We start from the raw sequence: 24,570 nt of genomic DNA on the forward strand, positions 1-24,570 counted from the left end.
GCTAATTTTTTATTTATTGTAGAGAAGAGGTCTCGCCAAGTTTCCCAGGCAGGTCTCGAACCCGCAGGCTCAGGCAATCCACTCACCCAGCCTCCCAAAGGCGTGGAATTACAGGCTGAGCCACCGAGCCCAGCTTGTAGTTTCAACTCAATCCCTATCAAGATACCAACATTTTTCGGCCAGGCTCGGTGGTTCATCCTGTAATCCTGGCACTTTGGGAGACCGAGGCAAATGGATTGCCTGAGCCCACAGGTTCGAGACCAACCCAGGGAACTTGGCAAGATCTCGTCTCTACAATAAATCAAAAATTAACCGGGCATGGTGGCACGCACCTGTAGTTCCAGCCACTTGGAAGACTGAGGCGGGATTGCCTGAGCTCAGCAGGTCGACACTGGGGTGGCTGTGAGCGTGCCAAGGTATTCCAGCCTGGGTGACAGAGTGAGACTCCAACTCAAAAAAACAAAACAAACAACAACAACAACAAAAGATACTAACAATTTTCACAGAACCGGAAAAAGCAATCTTAAAGTTTACATGGAACTAAAAAAGAGCCCGAATAGCCAAAGCAATCCCAAGTAAAAAGATCAAATATGGAGGTGTCATATTGCCTGACTTCAAATTATGCTACAAGGCTAGCAACTAAAACAGTATGGTACTGGTGCCCTCTCATCATATACAAAAATGATCTCAACATGGAGTCAAAACTTAAATGTAAGACCTGAAACTCTGAAAATCCTAGAAGAAAACATCAGAGAAACTCTTCTGGACATCAGCCTAGGCAAAGAATTTATGACGAAGACCCCAAAAGCAAATGCAGCCCCCCCCCAAAAAAAGAAGAATTAAACTAAAAAACTTGCACAGCAAAAGAAATAACATGGTGAACAGAGAAGTCTAAAAAATGGCAGAAAATATTTGCAAATTATGCCTCAAAGGACTAATATCCAGAACCTACAAGGAATTCAAACAACCAGTATTAAAAAGCAAATAACCCATCAAAAAATGGGCAAAGGACATAATAGACACTTCTCAAAAGAAGACACACAAGTGGCAAACAAGCATATGAAAAAATCACTAATCATCAGATAAATGGAAATTAAAACTACAATGAAATGCCATCTGATACCAGGAAGCAAGGGCACTCTTTTGAGAAATTTCCCTCATTGTCGCCTTCAGGCGGTGACTTTCTACCCTACCTTATAGAGACAACAGCACTGTAAGTTCCTTGATGAACCACATTTACTTCAACATGACAATGAATTTCCATCTATGTGTAGTCTTACCCTTAAATTTAGTCTCAGAGGAAGAAATTTTGGTCCCACAAGTCCAGTACTATTACTATGCATAGTGCATAAGCTGTGTGAGTCACAAAACAATGAAGAGACTTCCACTTCAGGAAGATAGAGTCGACCTGACTTTCCCTACTCCTCCTGCCAAGTCCCTAAACCCATGGACACGTGCCAAACAAACAGAAGATGACATTGAAAATGGAGAGAAGGCAGACCAGCCAGGGACCTCAGGACCCAAAGAACCCCAGGGCAGTGAGTTCCACGACAGGTTGTGTTTTTGCCTCATACATCCCGGGCCTGGAGCTGAAGAATCTGACAATCCAGAAACGCCAAGAGGTACAAAGAAAAAGCCCTAAGAAAAGCTCCCCTTTCTAATCTTGATCCCCTCCTTCCCAACTGGCATCCTTACACCATTCTCCGGTCCCCACCCTTCCCCCCCTCACTAAAATTATTTCCCTAAAATTTCCACCTAGTCTCCTTCATTTCACATTTCATCCCCCTGTAGTCTCTGTAGCGTGGGAACTTTCTTGACCAGAAATTTTACCTCTGGCAAACAAGGGAAATCTTTTTCTAGATGCCACCTAAACCCCACTTCATTTATGATTCTGGGCCTTAAGATTTCTCAGTGTTCCTTTACGTCTATTATGGGCACACATTCTTTAGCCCCGTCCAGCGAACGTTAAGTTCTCTCATCATCTGGAATATCAAATCCCGTATTTTTTGCCTCCCCTGAGCCCTCTGACCCTACAGTAGAAGCAGCCCATGGAAGTGCCATTCTTGCGACTTTCTGCATCAGGACTAAGCTACGCAGAACAGAGCGAGAAAGAGACTTACTGAACAGGCTATTCCAGGTCGTATTTGTCTTTTCCTTAGACTTCATTTGCCGGAAAACGAGCACCTTGTGATGTTCGAGGTTTTGCAGCAATTCTTTACAGTAAAATGGAATCCCACAGCTTCCCTCCACCAGGTACCTATAGCGAAAACAAGGCAGCCTGTTGACACTGAAGATCTGTCACTTAGGAAGGAAAAACATGGAGTCTTCTCAATCACTTGAAAACAATTCCTTCTCATTCTCCATTAGTTTCTGTTTGTTTTCAATTTTTAGGAATTGCTTTTTTCTTTTTTTAATTTCTCCACCCCTGTGACAGATTAGGATCTCTTTTTTCTCTTTTTTTCACTTTTAAATTATGTAAAACATCTCCCCAGAGCCCAAACTATATAAGGTATGTCCTTAGTCTTGCTTCCCTCCCTCATACTATAGGAAACAATTGTGATTAGTTTTTGGTTTATCCTTCCAATGTTTCTTTTAAAAGATATAAATGCACACACACACACACACACACACACACACACACACACACACACACACCCCTGTATCATGCCTTTCTTTGATATCAGCATGTTACACACACCACATCCTGGGCTGCACCCTGTTTCCTTGCTCACTGTGTTCTGGTCATCCCTCCTTGAGAGTAGGTCTTTCTTGTTTCTTTTGACTGCTAAGATAGTGCCCCACTGTGTGACTGCATCGTCATTTATTCAACCCATCTTCACCTATCCTCTTAGAGACAGACATGTGAATTGTTTCTAGTCTTTTATTAATACAAATAATGTCTCAGTAAAAACTTTGTCCATATGTCACTTCATATTTTTCTCACTATATCTTTGAGACAGATTCCTAAAATTGGATTGCTAGGTCAAAAGGTAAATGCAGTCAGACAGACAGACAGACAGACACACACACACACACACACACACACACACACACACACACACACACACATGCAGAGAGAGAGAGAGACAGAGACAGAGAATTAAATTCATGTCTGGAGTTATCTTAAAGGAGCCTCTGTCCAAGAAATATTTCTTCCAGAAGCAAGGCAACCACATTAGAAAGAATAGGTGCTGCTGGGCGCGGTGGCTCATGCTTGTAATCCCAGCACTTTGGGAGGTGGAGGCGAGAGGATTACCTGAGCCCACAGGTACGAGACCAGCCTGGGCAACATGGCAAGATCTTGTCTCTACAATAAATTAAAAAACTAGCTGGGCGTGGTGGCGCATTCCTGTAGTTCAGCGACTTGGAAGGCTGAAGTGGAAGGATTTTCTGAGTCCAGCAGGTTGAGGCTGCAGTGGCCATGAGTGTGCCACTGCATTTCAGTCTGGGCGACAGAGTGAGACGGCAACTTGAAAGAAAGAAAGAGAGAGAGAGGGGGAGGGAGGGAGCGTGGGAGGGAGGGAGGGGAAGGAAGGAAGGAAGGAAGGAAGGAAGGAAGGAAGGAAGGAAGGAAGGAAGGAAGGAAGGAAGGAAGGAAGATAGATAGAACAGGTAAAGGCCAGGTACAGTGGCCTATGCCTATAATCTCAGCACTTTGGGAGGCCGAGGCAGAAGTATCACATGAGCTCAGCCTGGGCAACATAACAAGACCCTGTCTCTACAAAAATTAAAAAATATTTAGCTGAGCATGGTGACATGATCTGTCGTCTCAGCTCTTCAGGAGGCTGAGACAGGAGGATCCCTTGAGCCCAGGAATTTGAGGTTGCAGTGGGCCATGATTGTGCTACTGTACTGTACTGTACTCCAGCCTGGACAATGGAGCAAGACCTCAACTCTTAAAAAAGTAAAAATAAAAATAAAAGAAAGAACAGCTGCAGATACCAAGCTGGGCTGTAACAGTCAGCTAACCAAGAGACACTGTCTATGCTGTTAGGGGGACTGCTGTCAAGACCCCAGTCAAGGAATCACTGGAAAGCTCAGAGAGTCAGCTTTCTACATCTGCCATAGACAGAGAACATCAATACTGACTCAAGTGAGTCTACCCATGCCCACCATGACAAAAGGGAAACAAACCAACCAAGTGAAGTTTGAGAAGGTGTGACGGGGACAGCATATGGAAAAGTTGAGTGACATCCATTCCACCAAGCATAATGAACGGCCCTTTTTAAAGATGGCACCAGCAAAAATACTGAAACAGAGATTCCGAGACACATACTGAGGAATCTGAGGATTCAAGTCTGGACCTAGGGGATGAAAATGGATGTCAAGACCTCAATATAGACACAGGTTGCTTACATGTCCAGCTCTTTAGGAATGCTGCTCACATCGAGGTTCAGACAGACCATGTCGCGGATGTCTTTTGGCTGGATCGCGCCAAGGGTGATGTAGGTGGTGATCCTGTTCTTCATGATGGCACTGGCAGCTGCACAGGGAATGTCAACAAAGGGAGACAGGGACATGACGATGATGATAGGCACATTCTGGATAAGCTTCTCCATGAATGCCCAAGAGGTCAAATCCACAAACTGGGCCTCATCAATGATGAAAATAATGCTTTCCTCTGTTGCTGTCTGGACAATGTAGAGAAACAGAAAGAAAAACACTGTAAGACTTCAGGTTTTTATATGTGTGTGTGGGTATGTGTGTGTATTCAATGAATTTTGTGATTTGCTTATAAGGAAGAGACTGAACCAGCTAAGTGAAATCCCTTTCTTTCCAGTAACTTTGTGTTTATTTAGGTTTCATTAACTCAGGATTTGTAGCAATTTGGGCAGAACTGGCTGGAATGAACTCATACTTGGTCAGCCCTTTGTGGAAAGATAACACAAGGCTAGATGGGGTAGTAGGAGCACCTACAAAAGTCAAGTAAAATTCCCACTACGTAAGAATAACTGACTTGGTAACCACAAGTCATTTTAATCTATTGACCAACAAAGTCCTCCCAGGGCTATCTACCTGACATTTACTCAGCCAACATATATTCAGCACTTGCCCACTGAGCACCTACTGAGCTAGGTGCTGATGGAAATGGATCTGGCCCTGCCCTCCTGGCAGTTTATGCTATTCTAGTTTGACCTGTGGTATATGTTACAGTTAAAAGCAGATCATGTGTCCCTTTTCTCATATAGACTACCCTTCCCTAACTAGTCTGAATTACTTATTTACTCATGAAGCATTTATTGTGTGTTAACAGTATTAGGATCAGGCACTGTGAATACAGTCTTAAATGAAATACAAATCCTGCATTTTATTTATTTGTTTATTCAGTTATTTATGTATTTATTTATGAGCTGGAGTCTCACTCTGTTACCTAGGCTGGAGTGCAGTGGCACCATCACGGTTACTGCAGCCTCAACCTGCTGGGCCCAGGCGATCCTTCAACCTCAGCCTTCCAACTAACTAGGACTACACGAGTGCACCACCACATCTGACTATTTTCTAAAAAATTTATTGTAGAGACGAGGTCTTGCTATGTTTCCCAGGATGATCTTGAATTCCTGGATTCAGGCAATCCTCTCACCTTAGCCTCCCAAAGTGCTGGGATTACAGGAGTATTATTTATTTTTAAATAATAGTACATGGCAGAAATTGATGGTATTTGGTAAAATATACAACAAGTAACATTTGGGAAAAACTTTATTACTCTTGATGGAATAGAGCAACACTTTGAAGAATAAAAGATGGTTAGAATTAGCCACCATGTAATCAGCAATAGGTATTAATAGGAAAAGTGCTTAAAGAAGCAACTCTGGAAGAAAGGTAACTGAGAAGAAATTTTTGTATTATATATTTTAAATGCTATCCACTTATCTTCATTAGACAATCAGCGATCTATTTTAGTGGTGTAGTGATAGCTTTGTATCATTATCACTCAACAAATACAAAATCCAAGGAACCGAACCTTGGATTTTGTATTATAAAATGAGTTAGAACATTATAAAGTAATTGTTATGCCAAAAACATTTCAGATAATTATTGCTTAAACATCCAGGGATCGCACCTGTGAAATTTTCCAAATCATGAGTGAAAAAATTCATTTTGTGTGCTCACATTTTTATCCTAAGAGAGAGGAAGGTCTATAGGTTGTGTAGCAATTGCCTGACCACTGTGGAAAATAGCCCAATTTTTCCTCAAACAATTTTTGAAGACAAATGTCACCATGGTGATTCAGGAACTTGAAATTTTTTAACAAAACATGACTACACAAATGCTATACGAAGTCAGCCAAATGATTGCTTTCTTTTTTTTTTTTTAAGTTGAGTCTCACTCTTTGTCGCCCAGGTTGGAGTGCTATGGCACGCTCACGGTCACCGCGGCTTCAATCTGCTGGGTTCAGGTGATCCTTCTGCCTCAGCCTCCCAATTAGCTGGAACTACAGATGCACACCACCACACCCAGCTAGTTTTTGTGATTTATTGTCCAGACGAAGTCTCATCAAGTTGTCCAGGCGGGTGTCGAACCCTCAGGTTCAGGCAATTCTCTCACTTTGGCCAAAGTGCTATGGTTATAGACTAAGCCATTGCACCAGGCCAAATGATTTCTTTATGCTAATTTGCAGCCAGCACTTTGCTCAGGCTTTAGAAAGTAGGATTTTAAGTAAAATTCCTTATTCTATCAGAGAAGGTCTGAGTGGATGCATTGCACTGCAAAAACACAGTATTTTAAAATGCAGTCTTCTATAAGAAGTAATTAAATTTTAAACGCCAAACAATCTAACATCAAATGTGATTTCCCCTGAGATAGACTTTATCTATGTTTCTTTCTTCATTCTTTGATCATCTGAAATATCTGAAATATCAGAATTCCTACAGTGGCAATCTTCATGAAACTACTTTCATTTAAAGTAGTTTCACAACTATTTCAGGAATGGCGTTTCTAACAATAACTTTATACAATGTTTACATCAGTCATATTTGGAAGCAGGCAAAAGAACTCTGATAAAATTGGTAAGGTTTTAGGGTACTATACAGGTGATATCGCAGCATGAACTGTATCCTTAAGGGAGAATAAATAAATAAAAATCAAACCTCTGTAAATGAAGGAGTTTCTGGATACTTACGGCTGCCATAGAGAAAACAGAAGTTTGTGCTTTCATCAGACATTTTTACAAAAAAAAAAAAGTCTTGATCTTGTTTTCAACTCATAGTCATTCTACATATATAAGGATAGATATATACATAGACTATTAAGTGGAGTGATGCAGAAAGCCATGAACGAGAAAAGGGCAGTAAGGTTTTAATAAAGGAAACAAAAAGTTATTTTCACCAGTATGAATTCACAATTACAGTACACCAATATTGACAGCATCCTTGTGTCTATTTTTGTACAGAAAATGGTATCTCTGTATATAACCTTGTAAGACTCCAATAACTAAAATGTAAAGCAAAACAACGATAAAGCCTCCAAACCAAAAACTTCAGCCTATTTGTTTATAGTTCGTTTTTAAAATTCTGAAAGACACTGTAAGTTCCAGATTTTCAGTAGTGCTACTCATATACAACCACCTGGTTAAGACCCAGTAAAAGAGTGGCTTCAAGGGTGCCCTGCAGCAGCAGAGTTGTGCGATTTGGATGTTTCATACTACAAGAAAAAAATGACCCAAGGGAGGCTACATGCTAGCATTCAGCTGCTGCATAGTGGGCCTGCCCTCCAGTTGCATGAGGCATCTCAGTGGATAAAAGCCTCCAAATTCTCACTCTCCAAACTGCTGGTGGCTTCTTTTTGTTTCCCTCAAGAAGAGGTTGGGTCAACCCATTCTTCTGCTCCACGTTTGACAATCATTATAAAGTGTGATTAGTGGGGAGTTTAGCATTGCATTGTTTTGTTTTTGACTGGTATCTTTAAAAAGTTGGGGCAGATAGAAATGCTAAAATCCATATTTTTAAAGAAGCTTCCTTGACCTATTTGTGATGCATTCTAAAGCCTGACATTTAGAAGCTACTGATACTGCCTTGCCTCTATTCCTGAAATGGAGAAGTTTGTATTATAAACTTAATTCAATGTCACAAACTTATACTGATATTTTATTACATATCAGCACTTTGCTCATCAATAGTGACGCAAAAGTGATGGAGGTGCTCTCTTCTGAAGAAGTTCACAAGCTCCTGGGGAAGAGAGACAGACATAGACGTACATGTAATAGTACATAGTGGGTAGTATAATAAGAAATGATCCCAAGCATTGCAAAAACATGGTGGAAAAGGAATTAGTCATATCTAGCAATTTGGGAAAGCTCTTACCAAAGAGGTGACATTGAAGGATGAACCTTTCTCCAGGTTAAAAACAAACAACTTTCAGCTTTTATCTTATGAGCATGGAGACTTACTTGGAGAATATAAAGTGTGATTTGCATAGAGTCTGGCAGTTATCTGGAAGATGGATTGGAGTGGAGAAGTACGGAGCACAGATTGTTTGGAAAGCTATGGAAATAGTACAGGAAGAGATGAGAGCCCGAACTATGGCAACAGGAAGACGGGATGAGGAGATTCCAGAGACAGTTCCAGGTAGAAGTAGCAGGACTTGGCAACAAGTCGACGTGGGGGACATGGGTCAGAAACAGGGCAACGATAACTTTAAATGATGCTCGCTGCATATCTTGCCATTGACTAAAGCAAGGATCAGGATCAGGATCAGGAAGAGGAAGAAAGGGCTCTGTAGTTGAAAAAAAATGAACTTAGTGGTAGACAACTCAGCGTGAGTCGCTTCCTCCAGCTGGAATCCATGGTTCTTGGGAATGTGGTTCTGGTGCTTATAAGAGACCAAAACATAAATGTGGTGATCATCAACACCTAGTGGACAGTTGGAGTTGTGAGATTCCTGGGAGAGAGAGCTAACACTGGTTGAGTGTTTCCTATGAAAGAGGCACTGCTTAAGTGTTTTACATATAATTGAATCATTTCAAACTTCCACCCCTGTCAGTTAGATACTATTATTTCCCCCCTGCTTGATAGGTGATAAAACAGAAGCACAGAAAGGTAAGTTACTTGCTCGAGGCTACTTAAGTACCAGGTGATAGGTCTAGGGGTCTAACCTAAGCGATCTTACTGCGGAGCCTTCATACATAATCACTTTAGTACATTACATCTCACAAAGATACCAAAAAAAAAAAGAGTGCGGGAGAGGCTCTTTTCAAGGGTATCTACATCCTGAACAGACTTTGAGCTGGAGGTTTGGAAGGATAAAGGAAAATTGCACTTTAGGATGAAGCCTTCACAGACTTCAAAAGCCTCTTGCCAATGGAACCCGATTCGCCCAGCTTTCCTCCCTGCATTGCTTGACCCACAGATGCTCTTACTTGCTCCAAGATCCTCATAAATAATGTTTCCAATTCCGTTTGCTTTCTTGAGGGGCTCATCTTGGAAATCTCCCAAGTCATTGGGAACTATACAAAGAATTAAAAGAATTATTAAGTATGGGAAAAATAGCAAAGGGAGCTACTAGCTGTGTGACTTTGGGCAAAACAAAGGGAGCTACTAGCTGTGTGACTTCTGTGCCTTTAAATCCTCATGTGATAGATAATTCATAAAGTCCCTTCCAGCTCTGATGCTCTACGTCACTGAGTCTAACAAATATAGGAAAGAAAAGGGCACAGTCTGTCTTTTCATTGGTGGTCACTTTTGGAAGCAAAGTGACTCTGTGGTCCAGAATAGCTGGTATAGGATAGCAATGATGGAAAAGAGGGAAAAACATGAGTCAGCGGGTGACTATTTGGATTTCCTTGAGTGTGGTATTTCTAGATACCTCCAAGATGCCTCAAGAAAGTGGATGCACATTCAAGGAGGATTGGAAGCCATTTATTCACCATCTGGATGCTCCAGATGATTAAAAAAAAAAAAAGGCTCATACAGGCCAAAGAGACGTTGAGTCAGAAAGCACCAGGGAGGAGTTTCCACACCTGCCCGTGATTCCTGGTTGCAGAAGGCTAACACTAGCTAGTTACCTGGACATAGAAAATGTCGTTCAGAAGACAGTGGAGCTTTTCATCCATCAGTGTGTGGATTTTATTATGAAGTGTGGCCTGTCGTTCTTTATAATGTTTACAAGTTCCCAGACCTAGTACACCGGCCATGAGCATCTGGATGGCATAAAAAGTGTGACGGAAGCTACTCTTCTTCAACTCAATGGCAGCAGTCCTGTTTATGAGAAAATCAAGAATCAGAAGAGAGTTTAAAAAGCATTTTTTGAAAATAAGAACAGTTGAAGGAAAGCTCTGACTTCTCAAATTCAGCTGTAATGGTAGAGATTGACTGAGCTCTCTGGAAACGGTTCTTTATTCCTGCTTCAGATGCACCACCTCGTTCTGTGATAGGCCCTGATTAATTTAACCTAGCTACTGCCCTCCTTTCTTTACCACCACAGTCCCGGCTCCAGCCCTCAGGCTCTTCTCTATACCACCACAGTTAGCGTGCCACTACCGCCACCTAAGGTCCCGACCCTCTGGCCACCTACGGTCATGACCCTCTGACTGGGAGCTCCCATTGCCTTAAGGGGTAAGCCTGGACTTCTGTATGTACCCGGACTCCTGTATGTGACACACAAGACTTTCCAAAGCCTCATTGTGTCACTTCTTGCCACACTCTGCCTAGCAACCTGCCCTCTACCCGAAGAAGCAGATGAGAGTTCTGCATACCCAGAGTCTGCTTATCCTGTCTCCTCAGCCTGGAATGCTCTCTCCTCTACAGCCTCTCACTTGCTTTAAGCCTCGGTTCAGGTGGAGCCTCCTAGAAACCTTTTCCTAGAAGCCTTCTCCACTGTCCCAAGGTTGGATTACGCAGTTCTCCTTTTCTGAGCTCTTGCATGTCCCTATCCTGGCCCTCACCACATTCTATTTTTATTGTGATCTCCTCCCCTTCTCCTGTGAGATCTCTTTGAGGTCAGGGATTAGACATTCATATTCAGGGCTTTGGCACATGCGTCACCCAAAATTCATATGCTAAAGTCTTAACCCCCCAGGACCCCAAAATATGACGTTATTTGAAAATAGGGCTGTTGCAGATATAATTTGTTAAGATGAGAGCATACTGGAGTGGGAGGGCCTAATCCAATATCACTGATGTCCTTATAAAAAGAAGAAATTTGTGGGGGAGGTGGCAAAAAAAAGAGAGAAGAAATTTGGACACAGACCATATACAGAGAGAATGCTATATGAAGATGAAAGCAGAGATCACGGTGATGTTTCTACAAGCGAAGAAACAGCAAAGACCTCCAGCCAACTGCCAGAAGCTAGGAGAGGGTCATGGAACAGATTCCTCTTCAGGGTCTAAGAGGGAACCAGCCCTGCTGATTCCTTGATCTGGGTCTCCAGAAGCATGAGATTGATTTCTTAATTTAAGCCACCTTATTTGTGGTACTCTGTTACAGCAGCCCTGGCTAATGAATACCGCACTTAATAGTTCCTGGAAAGAAATAGGAATTCAACAAGTGACTGAATACATGAATAAATTAATGTCTTCTGATTGTTGTGAAGTACCTGCTCAGCAATGGTAAGGATATTTTAAAACTGGCCTTTCTTAGGCCTGACTTTAACATGGGATAGAACTACAGCTAAAAGTAACATAAGGTTAAGCAATTTCTCCTATGCCCTTTCGGGGAGATGGTGAAGGGACAGGACACCATTGTCATTGTCTTGGTCATCACTACTGTAACTGAATACCATACTGTCTACTTCATGGGGGTGCTAGATGGATATCCCAAAGAAAGCCTCATGGCACTCTTTATATGAAAATAGATAAACAGTCTTGGCATGGTGGCTCACGCCTGTAATTCCATCACTTTGAATGGCAAGACAGGAAGATTGCTGGAACCCAGTTCTAGACAAGCCTGGGCAATATAGTGAGACTTTGTTTATGAAGAAGAAAAAGAAAGAAGGAAGGAAGGAAGGAAGAAAGGAAGAAAGGAAGGAAGGAAGGAAGGAAGGAAGGTAGGAAGGAAGGAAGGAAGGGAGGAAGGAACATGATAAGCAACATGAAGTAAGTATATTAGTTCTGTCTTCTAGAGAAAAATCCAGAGACCCATCTTTAGGGCAACACACACTCAGTGACAATTTGAGCACATCCTGGATATGGCCCCAAGCAGGGGATTGGAGCCTGGGGACAGATTCTGGGAGTGGCCAACTGGGATGTCCCATTCGCCTCAGGCTTCAGCCTGGGCATGCAGGTCATGCTGAGGCCATGAGGCCTGCTGACCACATCTTGTAGCTATGCATAGTGGATATTCTCGTGCACCCTTCCTCGAGGCAGTTGCCTGCCCCGTCTCCTCCACCCCCAGGCTGGTTCAGACCAGATCAACCCATAACATTTGGTTCCCTATAGTTCACCTTTAGTTCATTATAGTACTGAATATCTCACCCCTAGAGAGAATTCACAGACATTTTGTGTACATGCAACGTTTTTGTAAGTGCCTTCTCACACTGTACCTACACACTAGAAAACCTACCCTGTTCATACTCAACCCTGCACTCTGCCCCGTTTAAAATGCTATATAACCTATAGGCCTTTTACAATCAGGATCAGTTTTTACTCCTGTACCATGATGGTCCCTGTAAGTTCCCAGATAAGGCCCATGTCTCGTCCATTGTCTCCAGGTCATTTCTTCAGTCTTTTAGACACAGTGCCTTCCCTTTTGGGATCTTTGGGAGTCCAACATGACACCATCATTCTCTATTCACTTTTCAAGGGTTAAGTGATTCCCTGTCTCAGTTAGCTGGATACACTTATGTGTTCGTTCTGCAGACCGAATCTAGCCTTGAACTCAACATTTATGCTGTTTTCAAATCTGTCTGCTTATTGGGATTACATAGGAAACTTTAAAATGTCCAAGACCTGGCATTAAGTCAGGATTTACAGAGGTCAGCTCAGTTTCTCTTTTTTTTAGTTCAGTGTGTTTTTCATAAATTATCGATTTAACTCAAGAGTCATGGCACCCAACAATTGTGGACTGGATAATTTATATAAGGCAAGATATAGAAAAGAGAGGAGCATCAAAATCAGTCAGTAATCTCTGAGTTCACAAGGAATGGTAATTCCAAGACACTTACCTGCGTTTATCTCCTTGGGCCAGGCACTTAATTTTCATGAGTACCTGGCTTTTCCCGTAACCTGGTGATGCCTCATACACGAGGACTCGGCTTTGGTTATAAACAAAAAATTCCTTCATAGTACATATGAAGTATTCGATCTCCTTGTTACGTCCTGTTATTTTTATTTTTAAAAAAGGGAGCAAACTCAATCAGCATAAAACAGTTTAGAGATATAAAAAAAGGTACATAACGATACTTCTAAAAATATCCTTGGAATTTCCATGGGATTGTTCATGGACTTTCTTGAAGCCCTGTGCACTTTTACAATTTTTAAAATCTTCCTCTAGAACTTTTTAGTTAAAATATGGTTTTACAGTTTTATTTGATTACCATATGTTGTGAGGGGAAGCTTTCTTATAATGCTTATTATAACATCTGTTTAATTATGTGTAGAAAACTAAGATTTGCTTAAATTACCAACCAGGAATTAAACCAAGGCTATATAATCCTAAAGTTGTTTTCTTTTCCTTTTTCTTTTTTTTTCTACAGCACACTAGAAGTAATCTGTAGATTGTTGCATTAGGAAGTAAATTTATCAAAGTTAGGTTTTCTATATTGAACAATTATGGGTAAAATATTTTAAAATTTCTGATTCTGTGATAAAGACAATTTGCCCTCTATAAACAAAAATTATACTTATCTCAGGGCTACTGGAAGCATTATTAGTGATAAGAACATTCAGTTTGCCTTCACAGATCATGTATAGATTATTTTTATCATAAGAGCAACTTAAATTTTCAGTGAAAATAAATTGTAGTTTTTTTCTGATTATAAAATTAACATACACCCCCTGCAGAAAATATGGAAGACTTAGAAAAGAAAAAGAGCAAAATAAAAATTACCTTGAGTTACAACTCTGTTACTATGATTTTTCTTGTGTGTTTTTAAATACATATAACAGAATGCCCTGGCTGAAATCTGAAACTCAGCCACAGTCTTTGAAACCTGGGTGAACAGCAAAGAACTGGAAGAACTGTAATTTCAAAGCAGTGTGCAATTTCTGTTAAAGAACTGGAGACTCATTTAACACCAACTATTCTTTCTTTGCTGGGCAGATGACTGTGGCGGACCCATGTTGACATTCATTGATAGAAAAGATACATATTCAGGTAGTTTCTAATGTCTTTGCTGAAGGACTATAAATCCAAGTGTAGACATTTTATAAAAAGAATCTAAGTGCTTTGCTTGGTAATATACGTTTCTGGGCATGGTTTAATGAAAACTACTCTACAGACTATATTGCTTTTTTTGAGTGAAACATGCCTTTCTGAAAAGGCATTTGCACGTCAGCTTTGTGAGATGTTTTCTGTTCTTGTTTGACCTGAGGCCCACATAGGAACTTAGAAGATAAAGCTCTGAAGGCTGTGTAACTGACTCTTGTGGCTATCCATGCTCTATTCAGATAGAGCACATATAGGTAAAACTTTATGGGTTGCCTTTAACTGGATTCTAAAATGAGGTTGTCTGCTTAACTTGAAATGTGTATACCTTGTTTCTATTTAAACAAGGACCAATATCTGGGACTGCTATATGCATTTTTAACTCTAAAAAGCCACTATGTGTTCATTTAGTTTTGTTGTCAATTAGGTTTTTGCAATTTTGTTTACAGGAGCTCTTGTAAAACAAGGGCATTTCCCACACTGCCAGCCCACTGACAATCCATGTTTTGCTATAGCTTGAAGGAAAGATATGTGGGCCTCATCTTTATCTCATACTGATGGAATCAGGGCAAAAAGGCAACTAGATCAGACTGAGACATGTTACGCATTTTGTACCAATGTGATCTAATGGGGCTGTCATACTGGGGCTACAGTCTTATAGAAAGAAAGTCAGGATTCCATGTGCTGTCAATTATTATCACAACAAGCACATTCTGGATGGAAAGTAAGGCCTCAGAAGAGGCTGAGAGTGAGTATTCCTTTTCCTCTCTGACTTCAGCAGTTTGGAAATCTAGACTTGAAGTAATTGGCTTGAAGGCCCTGAAACCCACCTGAATGTAGAGAAAGGGAGGCATTTCTGCTGGCACAAGTGCATTTGCGGTTTGAAAACTTACCTTCTTTTAGGCTCTCCTGACACCAAGATTCTGCCCTAGTGCTCCTCCAAAGTGTAGGCAGAGCCTCCTCTTAATTACCCTGATGGTTATGATCAAGATTTACCTATGATGAGAATCTCAGTGATGTTCAAGTTTAACAGAAGGAAAGTACAAGTGCTTCTAGAAATGGCTGCCTTCAGAATCCACAGGTCACTTTTCATAGGTCTCTTCTTTCACAGGGTGTATTCCGGCTTCATTTTAGGCCTACTTCCCTGTCTAATCTTGAGTTAGCTTTCTTATGACAGGATTCTCCTTACCAAGAATCACAAAAACATTACATCTAAATGAATTGTAGACTTAAAAGTAAAAAGTAAACTTTTGGGGAAAAAAGCTAGAAAAATATCTTCATTACTTTTGAGTGAGGAAAGTATCTTAAACGGAATGCTGTACAGCAGCACTCACTATAAAAGATTGATAAATTCGATTGCATTAAAATTAAGAACTCGGTACATTAAATGCATTGTTGAGGGAGTAAAAAAAACAAGCACAGAGTTGGAAAAGTGAGAAACAGAACAAACAAATGGCAAAGGACCCAATTCCAAGATCTATAAATAATTCCAAAAGATTTACAATAAAAATACAACCCAGCTAGGCTCAGTGGCTCATGCTTATAATCCCAGCACTTTGGGAGGCTGAAGTAGGGAGATCTCTTGAGCCAGGAGTTTGAGACCAACCAGGGCAGCACAGCAATACCTCAGATCTCTACAAAAATCAAAAAGTTAAGCTGGCTCCCTAGCTCAGGTGTTAAGCTCATCTTGCAAAAAAATAAAAAAATTAGCCGGGCATAGTGGCATGCCTCTATAGTCCCAGCTACTTGGAAGGCTGAGAAGGAAGGATCGCCTGAGTCCAGGATGTTGAGGCTGTGGTAAACTGTGATTGTGCCACTGCATTCCAGCCTGGACAAGAGAGTAAGAATCTGACTCAAAAATAAAAAAATGCAACCCAACTGAAAAATAGGTGAAAGATTGCACAGATACCTTATAAAAGATGTCCAAATGGCCAAAAAACATGTAAAAATGGAGCCCCACCATATCAGGGCAATATAAATGGCAATCACAGCAAGATACTACTATATACTCAACAGAATTGTTAAAGTTATGAAGACATAAAATTAAATGTTGGCAGAGACGGAGATCAGCTGGAAATCTCTTAATATTGCTGTTCAGAATATAAGTAAATATAGCCATTTTGGAAAACCACTTGGCATCATCTACCAAAATCGCACCCTTTGTTCAATTTCACTCCTACATATACACTGAACAGAAATGTGTAACTGTGTTTCCCACAAGATTTGTGCAAGAATATTCATGGCAACATTATTCATAAGAACCAAAAACTGAAAGCAACTCAAATATTGCACAACAAAAAAATGGATAAGTTATTGTAGATTTATAAAATGGAACACTACATAATAATGACAGAGAATGAATTAAAGTTGCACCTAACAACATGAATGAATTTCATAACACACCATTGGGTAAGAGAAGGTGTATGTAAGGCATACAGAATTGTACAATGTATGATTCCACCACCTATATAAAATTTTGAAACAGGCATACATAATCTAGAGTGGGAGGAGTCTTTGGGAAAGGAAGTAGGAGAGGGCATGTGACTGTCGACTTTTCTATTTCTTGACCTGGATGATGATTATATTTTCACTTTGTTATAATTCATTAAACTACACACTTATCATTTGTGTACTTTTCTGCATTTTCTTTTTTGAGTCAGGGTCTTGTTCTATCACCCAGGCTGGAGTACAGTGGCATGATCACAGTTCACCTCAGCTCCAAACTCCTGGGCTCAGGAAATCCTCCCACCTCAGCCTCCCAAGTAGCTGGGATTACAGGTGCATGCCACCATGCCCAGTTAAGTTTTTGATTTTTTTTTTTTTTGTAGAGACAAGGTCTTACTATGTTGCCTAGGCTAGTCTTGAACACCTAGGTTTCAAGAAATCCTCCCACCTTGGCCTCCCAAAGTGCTTGGGATCACAGGCATGCATCATCATGCCCAGCTGTCATAGTTGAATAAAGAAGTTTAAGATCAAGGTTTACTACCTACCCAGCAAAGGGTAAAGCTCATTTCTTTTGCGGATAGAGTACGCCATACGAAGCATGCTGAAGAGAAGAAAAAAAGAACAGATGTTACATTCAAATCAGGGAAATACTGAGAGCAAGAGTGATTGGTTCTTTGTTCCCAGGAAACCTCTTTTCCAATTTCTAACAAGAGTCTACCCCTTGACTCAAGGGTTGCAGATCCCATGAGGAGAAGTTCTTACATGGTAGCAGAGAATCCAAACAACTCAGGCTGTGTCTGTTACCCTAGGCCCTGGCACATTGTTCAATAAATGCTTGTTGAATCCAGACCCCTTTCTGGGGCGACCTGGCACCTATAACCCAATAGACTCGAATGTGGTGCAGAGTTGCACATCCTGCAAAGATTCCACCAGTTGCTCAAACAATAACAGTTCACCTCTTTTGAGCACATACTATGTGTCTGGCACAGCTTCAGGTGTTTCACATGTATCACTTCCTTTAATCCTGGCAAAAACATTAAGTAGTACTACTATTATGTCCACTTTGCAAATGATGAAACTCAGGTACAAAGAATTTAATTGACCCAAGATCCCATGTCCTGTGGTGACATATCTAAGCTTAAACCAGGGCACGTATGCTTGCCCACTGCATAGGTCTATCTCTCAAAGGCCGTTTCCATCAGAATGGAGTCTTCCCCTCTCTGAACCTTACTACCACACCATTTGGTTATGCCTCTCCAATAGCACATATCAGTCTCCCATGTGACATAGAGCTAATTTTGTATATGTTGGCCTTCCCCACTAGATGGGTGAATTTTCAGGGCAGCAATCAGGCCCTGCTCATATCTGTATGTGTACTTCTTTTTTGTTGTTGTTTGTTTTTGAGTCAGCATCTCACTCTGTCATCCAGGCTGGAGGGCAGTGGCGCGATCATGGCTCACCACAGCCTCAACCTTCTGGGCTCAGGCAATCCTTTTGCATATCTGAGCTGGAACTACAGCATGCGCCACCAGGGCCAGCTATATATTTTTTATTTTTTGTGAAGACAAGGTCTCATCATGTTGCCTAGGCTGGTCTCGAACTTCTGGCCTCAAGAAATCCTTCCATCTCGGCCTACCAAAATGCTGAGATTATAGGCATGAACCACCGTGCCCAGCCTGTATGTGTATTTCTATACTCCTTTATCTGCAGAGATAGCATAGAACAATCATGAAGAGTGCAGGCTTTGGGATCAGCTAGTCCTGGGTTTGTGTGGTAGATCGGCTGCATCAATGGCCCCACGTCTTCACTTGTAAATGTATATGCCCATTGCTATGTAACTTGGCAGTGTCCTCGCACTCTGGGCTCAGCCTTGTGAGTGCTTTGGCCAATGGAATATTAGCAAATTCAAGTCATAGGCAGAGGCTTGAAAAATGCTTTTGCATTGGGTCTGCTCTCTCTTGCACCTCTGATACTGCCATGACAACATGCCTGATGGAAGATGAGACACGGAGAGCCAAGCTGCCCCAGTTATCTCAACTGGGGCCATCCCAGATCAGCCAACAATCTGTTGGACACAGACATGTGAATCAGCCAAGACAAGATCAGCCAAATCCAGCCAATATTCGCCGAACCCTACATATTCAGAAGAAAAATAAATGCTTATTTTTGCATACCACTGAGGGTTTATGGTTGCCTGTAATGCTATATTATCATGCCTGTTTGAATCTCGTTCCACTGCTTACTAGAATTATAGCCATGGACAAGTCATTTAACATCTCTGAGTTTCAGTTTTTAATTTATAAAATGGAGATAATAATAGTTTCTACTTCATATGGTCAATATGACTTTATTGCACTATTTATTTGTTTATTTATATATTTACTGCATTTTATTGAAGGCCTATGTATGCCAAGCACATTGCTAAGCCCCAGGAATACAAGGGTCAATAATAAAGACAACTTGAATGAACAGAACCAGACACCCCGGTTCTATTATTTGACCCTTGAATGCTGAGAAATTCTAGCTTGCTAATATAAAGAGGAACAGTTTTCTGTTTTCCACCCTATTCGTGTATTCATTTATTCATCATTATTGAGGACCTACTATGAACCAAGCACTTGAATAGAAGAATGAACAAGAAATAACTAGTATCATCAAAGATCACACGGCGTAATAAGTGAAAAGCATATCAAGTCACTAACCAGGATATAGTGTGACGAATGCTCTAACAAAGGCATTGTTGTAGAGGAAAAAGCTTCACTGTCCAGTTGTGATGGGGGATTCATAGAGAAATGTCTATGAAACGTGTGACCTGGGTTTCGCAAAGACCTGTGGTCTTCCCAGTAGAACAGGGCGGGTTGTGTGGTGGTGAGGACAACCTACATTAACACCCTGAGGAGGGGGTGCAAGAGGTGACGGGGTTGGAAAGCTAGGTGGTTTTACCTTGTATTCGTTGCAAGGAATTTGAACATTCTCATGAAAATGACTGGACGTCATTGAAGGATTTTTAAGCTTCGAAGTGATACTCACACATCTAAGCTGGACTTTGGGGGAATGTATTTCACTAAAGAGCTAGAAGAGAAATAATGTCTTATACTCTTTTAACAGTGTCTGTGCATAAAGTTGGCATAATCAGTAAATATTTAATGATTGGTGATTGGGTCCACCTTGGTGCAAATAGATACTCAAAAGGGTGGATTCTTTGTTCTGATTGTATAATCTTTGAAGAATCACCCTCAGAATCTCAGGCCTGAGGAAAGAATGGGATCTTCTGCCATGCTACAGTATTAGTAAATTGGAGGAAAGATGAAGGATCTTGAAGCTTGGTTTTTAGAAAGAATAGATTTCAATGTAGTGAGCTGGCTTCGATCTCAAATGCATGACAGATTGCTTTGCTATCATAATTCTCCGACTACTTTATTGAAGAACACAGCAAAATCAGTGCCCTCACTCACACTTTCTCATGGAGGTCCAAACACTGATAGACTGGTCCAGAATCTGCAACACCTTTCATGAATTTCTTTGGAAGCTCTTTAAAAAAGTAGGCTGGTAGTTTGCTGTCATGGTAAGTGACGGAGTCACAGGTCACAATTCCAGGGTAGCACATCATCATCCTGGCAGCTATGTTGACTTTTTGACCAATGACTATAACAAGAAGGAGAAAGTCAAAAATCAGAGGAATAACAGCAACTGAACTAAATATAAGCTGAGACATACTGTCCCCAAATAGCCTTTTATTCTTTGCTCCATTTGCCTCTGATGAATGACATATGAGTCTAGACTTTAACAACCCATATTCAGCCAGTAGCTATTAAAAAAAATATTCAGGGAGAATCTGCACAGAGGTGGAAGGGACTCAGATGTGGAGAGGGCTCTGTAAGTGGGGTGGCCACAGCATGGAGGGCTCTCAGGTAAGGTGTTGCTGGTATTTTGGGGTGGACAAGCATGAGCTTGGCCTGGGGTTCTTAGCCTCAAATGAAGCACAGGATTGTATCTGCATGCTCCTGTGAAGGAACGAACCTTCATTTGGTGATTTCTTAAGGGTTAGTAAATGAGGTTGGAAGGGTGTGTGTGGAGGATTGATTTAGGGGAAATTTTAAGGGGCAATATATGGCAGCACACAGACTCTTAAGCCAGACTGTGCAGGTTTAAACGCCAGCTTTACCTCTAACTACTATGTGCAAATTACTTGGACAAATTAAATCTTCATGCCTCAGTTTCTTAAGCTATAAAATGGAAAAGATACTAGTACCCATCTCAGAGGGTGGATTATGAAGACTAATGGTTCATACATGTTTATCATGTTGAACGGCACCTGGCTGCTTGCAAGTCCTCAATTAATACTACTACGAATGAGGTAGTAAATGTTTCGCTTTAACATAAATGTGAGTACTTCTGATCAAGATATTATTGTTTTAACTGATAATTATGGAGAAATTTGATCATATAATAAAACATAATATCATGAATTTCCCTATACACATCAACCCATCCCAACAAGCTGCTCACGGATGGTCAATCCTACCCACTCCTTACCTCCACCTGCTCCCCACCCTGTATCCTTTTTTCGGTTTGATTTGGTTTGGTTTTTTGAGTCAGGGTCTCCTCTGTCGCCCAGGAGTGGGGTGGCACATTCACAGATCATCTCAACCTTGAAATCCCGGGCTCAGGTGATTCTTCCGCCTTAGCCTCCCAAGCAGCTGGGACTACAGGAACATGCCACCAGGTCTCGCTAATTTTTAAATTTTTAAAATTTTTTATAGAGACAAAGTCTTGCAATGTTGTCCAAGCTGGCCTCAAATTCCTGGGTTCAAGCAATCTTCCTGCCTTGGTCTCCCAAAGTTCTGGGATTACAGGGATAAGCCTCTGTGCCCAGCCTACTTTTGGAGAAAATCTCAGGTATTGTATCACTTCAGTCATAACTATTTCAGTACTTTACATGTATTCAGTATTTTAGGTGTATTATTGCTAAAAATCTCAAACTCTATTAGGATTGAAGAGGGAAGTAATAGAAGGAGACATGAACCGGTTGTGGTGGCTCACACCTGTAATCCCAGTATTTTGGGAGGCAGAGATGAGATGATTGCCTGAGTCCATGGGTTTGAGACCAGCCTGGGCAACTTGGCGAGACCTCGTCTTGATAATAAAGTGGTGGTGCATGCCTGTAGATCCAGCTACTTGGAAGGCTGAGGAGGAAGGATCGCCTAAGCCCAGCGGGTCGAGGTTGCTGTGGCCCTGAGGCCTTGAGTGTGCCACTGCACTCCAGCCTGGGTGACAGAGTGAGACTCTGACTCAAACAAACAAAAAAAAAAGAGACATGAAATCTGGAGAAAACATCTGTGTACAACCACTCTCTTTTGAGAGTACCGTTATTTTCCAGTAAGTCAATATTCGTAATTGTTAAGAAGCAGTCCTAACCAATTCCAGAAATTTAGAGGAGCAACTGTTTAATGTTAACAGGAAGTCACTGGGCATGATGGCTCATGCCTATAATTCCAGCACTTTGGGAGGCCAAGGTGGAAGATCACTTGAGGCCAGGAGTTCAAGATCAGCCTGGGCAACATAGTAAGACCCTCATTTCTACAAAAATTAGCCAGGCATGGTGGTATGACCTGTAGTCCCAGCTACTCAGGAGGCTGAGGAAGGAGGATTGCTCCAAGCTCAAGAGTTCGAGGCTGCAGTGAGCTATGGTCATGCCACTGTAATCTATCCTGGGAAATAGAGTGAGGCCCTGCCTCTAAAACAAACATTAAAAATAATGTTAACAGGAAATTACAAAAGCCCCTCATTTTATGAGCACTTAGCCTCCTGCTGCTCCCCTCCCATGGTTACATATTTCTTATACTCATGCACAGCACCAGAAATGCACACGTTGCAAGCATTGCACTGTCGGTGGACAAAGCTATATGGCTTGGTTTCATCTGGAAGACAACAGACTTTCTGCGGACAGGGCCGTGTCTCACTTATTTTGGCGTCTCCTCGCCTGAAGCCCAGTTGTCAGGCCCTGTGTTTGCTGAAAGAAAAGTGGAGCAGAGCCGGCTCGGCACACCTGTGTATTCGTGTCTTACGGTGTGTCCCACGATCCCACAGAAGACGGTCCCTCTGGTCACGCCAATGGACACAGTGCTAGTGCCAGGAGAAGAGAATTGTGGGGAAAGAGAGAAAGACAATGAGCGTGGAGAGGTGGAGAGGGCGGGGACATGGAGAATGGGGAGGGTGGGAAGGGATTTTCCAGATGTAGTTCTCTACCCACTGTAATTAGCTTCAGTCAGATGCTGTGCCTGGCCTGTAGCTGTGAAGGAGGGACAGTTTGAGGCCCAAAATTAAGTTCTTCATCCCACTCCTCCTTTCCTGTTCCCTGTGCACCTTCCTCTCTTCTCCTTCCAAAGGGACAGGACCCCTGGGTAGGGTTAGGGGCAATACTCACTGGATTTTGTGGACCTGAGAGCAGAAGTCAAAGATATCCACAGCACTTTCCAGAGCATGAGCAACCTCATCAGGTGCCTTTTCTCCGGGGAAACCAAAGACACATAGGAAGGAGCAGCCCTGTGAGGGAAAGAGCCAGCAAGCACAGTTGGTGGATGGTGAGCTTCCCACCGGACCAGCCAAGAGGCCCGAAGGAGGGGAGGGTGGGCAGCAGTCTTCACTTTCTGAATCAGGTTTCATCATGACTTCTCTCACACCTACTTGATTTTTAGTAAACTACAATCACTTCGAGTGCATCCTCAAGTGTAGAGCTTGAGCGCTTGAGAAGGGTTTGCTTTTGCTCCAGAGTTCATGAACAGTGCTAAGCTGTGTGTGTACACTCTTCTGTCTGCTCTGTCCTGGGACCCGGGTCTCATGTTTCAAGTTTAAGTCTATGGAGCAGCAGCGCAGAGCAGGGGGTGAGGCCTCAGTTTTGGAATCAGAACGTCTGTGTTCACAGCCACTTCCTGACTTTGGATGCCTGGGTAAGTCAATTACACAAAGTCTGAATATGGATATAATATAGACCTGCTGGGGTGTTTTTGGCTACTAAAACAATTAATGTTATAGATTTTGTGAACTATAAAGACTTTGTGAACTAGAAAGTACTTTTCAGATGTTGTCATTATTCTTGGGGATAAAGGCTTAGGCTGGAAATAGGTTTTCTTGGCATAAAGCTAACTGTCCCAAGCAAAGATGAAACTCTAAAGCTTGGCGTTCGTAGTATCAGTCACTTACAAATGACCTCAGTCAGATGCTGTTCTCTGTTAGAAAAGGGCACGGTGAATAAAGGCTGATGGGTTAAAAATTTGAGTTTTTAATGTATTCTATTTTGAGGAAGTGCAAATGAACACTAAAATATCCCAATTTCTTCAACTCTCTGCAAAGAATTTGGTTGTGTCAGATCCTAAACGGGGCTGCACTCTGTCTTGACGTGAGGGGAAAGCCCTGATTCCAGATATGCAACCCCCTTGGGAACACCACAGGATCTGCTTTGCCTTTAAATGTACATGGTGGCTTGGCAAGGTGAGCATTTGGCTTCCTCTGGCAGCTTGCATTCACTAGGTGCTGACTTATGAGACAGGTGTCCCAGTAAGTGCTTCACACGTGTTACATTGTTTACAACTTCCCACAATCACTTGAGGCAAACACTATCCCCATTCAAAGAGGAATAATCCAGGGCTAAGAAGTTCGATGACTGACTAAGGTCACACAACTAGAAATTGTTGGAACCATGTCTGTAAGACACTGAAGACTGTTTTTGTAGAATCGATGCTCTTTTCTTATGATACTCATGAACAAATATTGAAGAAAGTACTGGAGGGCACCAGGCTGGAAGTCATCCTGCTCAGAATTCTCAGA

At 41.7% G+C, this 24,570-nt stretch overlaps 1 protein-coding gene across 1 annotated transcript in view; it reads right to left on the reverse strand.

Annotated features, from left to right (window-relative positions):
• The window catches only part of ADCY10 (adenylate cyclase 10, soluble), a gene marked incomplete at its 3' end in the record, with an annotated part of 42,864 nt that overhangs the window by 3,439 nt on the left and 14,855 nt on the right, over positions 1-24,570 (reverse strand). The window contains exons 9-17 of the mRNA XM_008067602.1: positions 23,171-23,289; positions 22,793-22,869; positions 20,199-20,388; positions 17,289-17,344; positions 13,097-13,250; positions 10,001-10,193; positions 9,356-9,442; positions 4,357-4,631; positions 2,121-2,257 (exon numbers count right to left, since the gene is read on the reverse strand). Coding sequence (XP_008065793.1) covers positions 2,121-2,257; positions 4,357-4,631; positions 9,356-9,442; positions 10,001-10,193; positions 13,097-13,250; positions 17,289-17,344; positions 20,199-20,388; positions 22,793-22,869; positions 23,171-23,289 — 1,288 coding nt within the window. The remainder of the gene's footprint in view (positions 1-2,120; positions 2,258-4,356; positions 4,632-9,355; positions 9,443-10,000; positions 10,194-13,096; positions 13,251-17,288; positions 17,345-20,198; positions 20,389-22,792; positions 22,870-23,170; positions 23,290-24,570) is intronic.

The sequence above is a fragment of the Carlito syrichta genome, unplaced genomic scaffold, assembly GCF_000164805.1.
Source record: "Carlito syrichta isolate Samal-C Ts95f unplaced genomic scaffold, Tarsius_syrichta-2.0.1 Scaffold309719, whole genome shotgun sequence".
In the NCBI taxonomy this organism is placed as follows: Eukaryota; Metazoa; Chordata; class Mammalia; order Primates; family Tarsiidae; genus Carlito; species Carlito syrichta.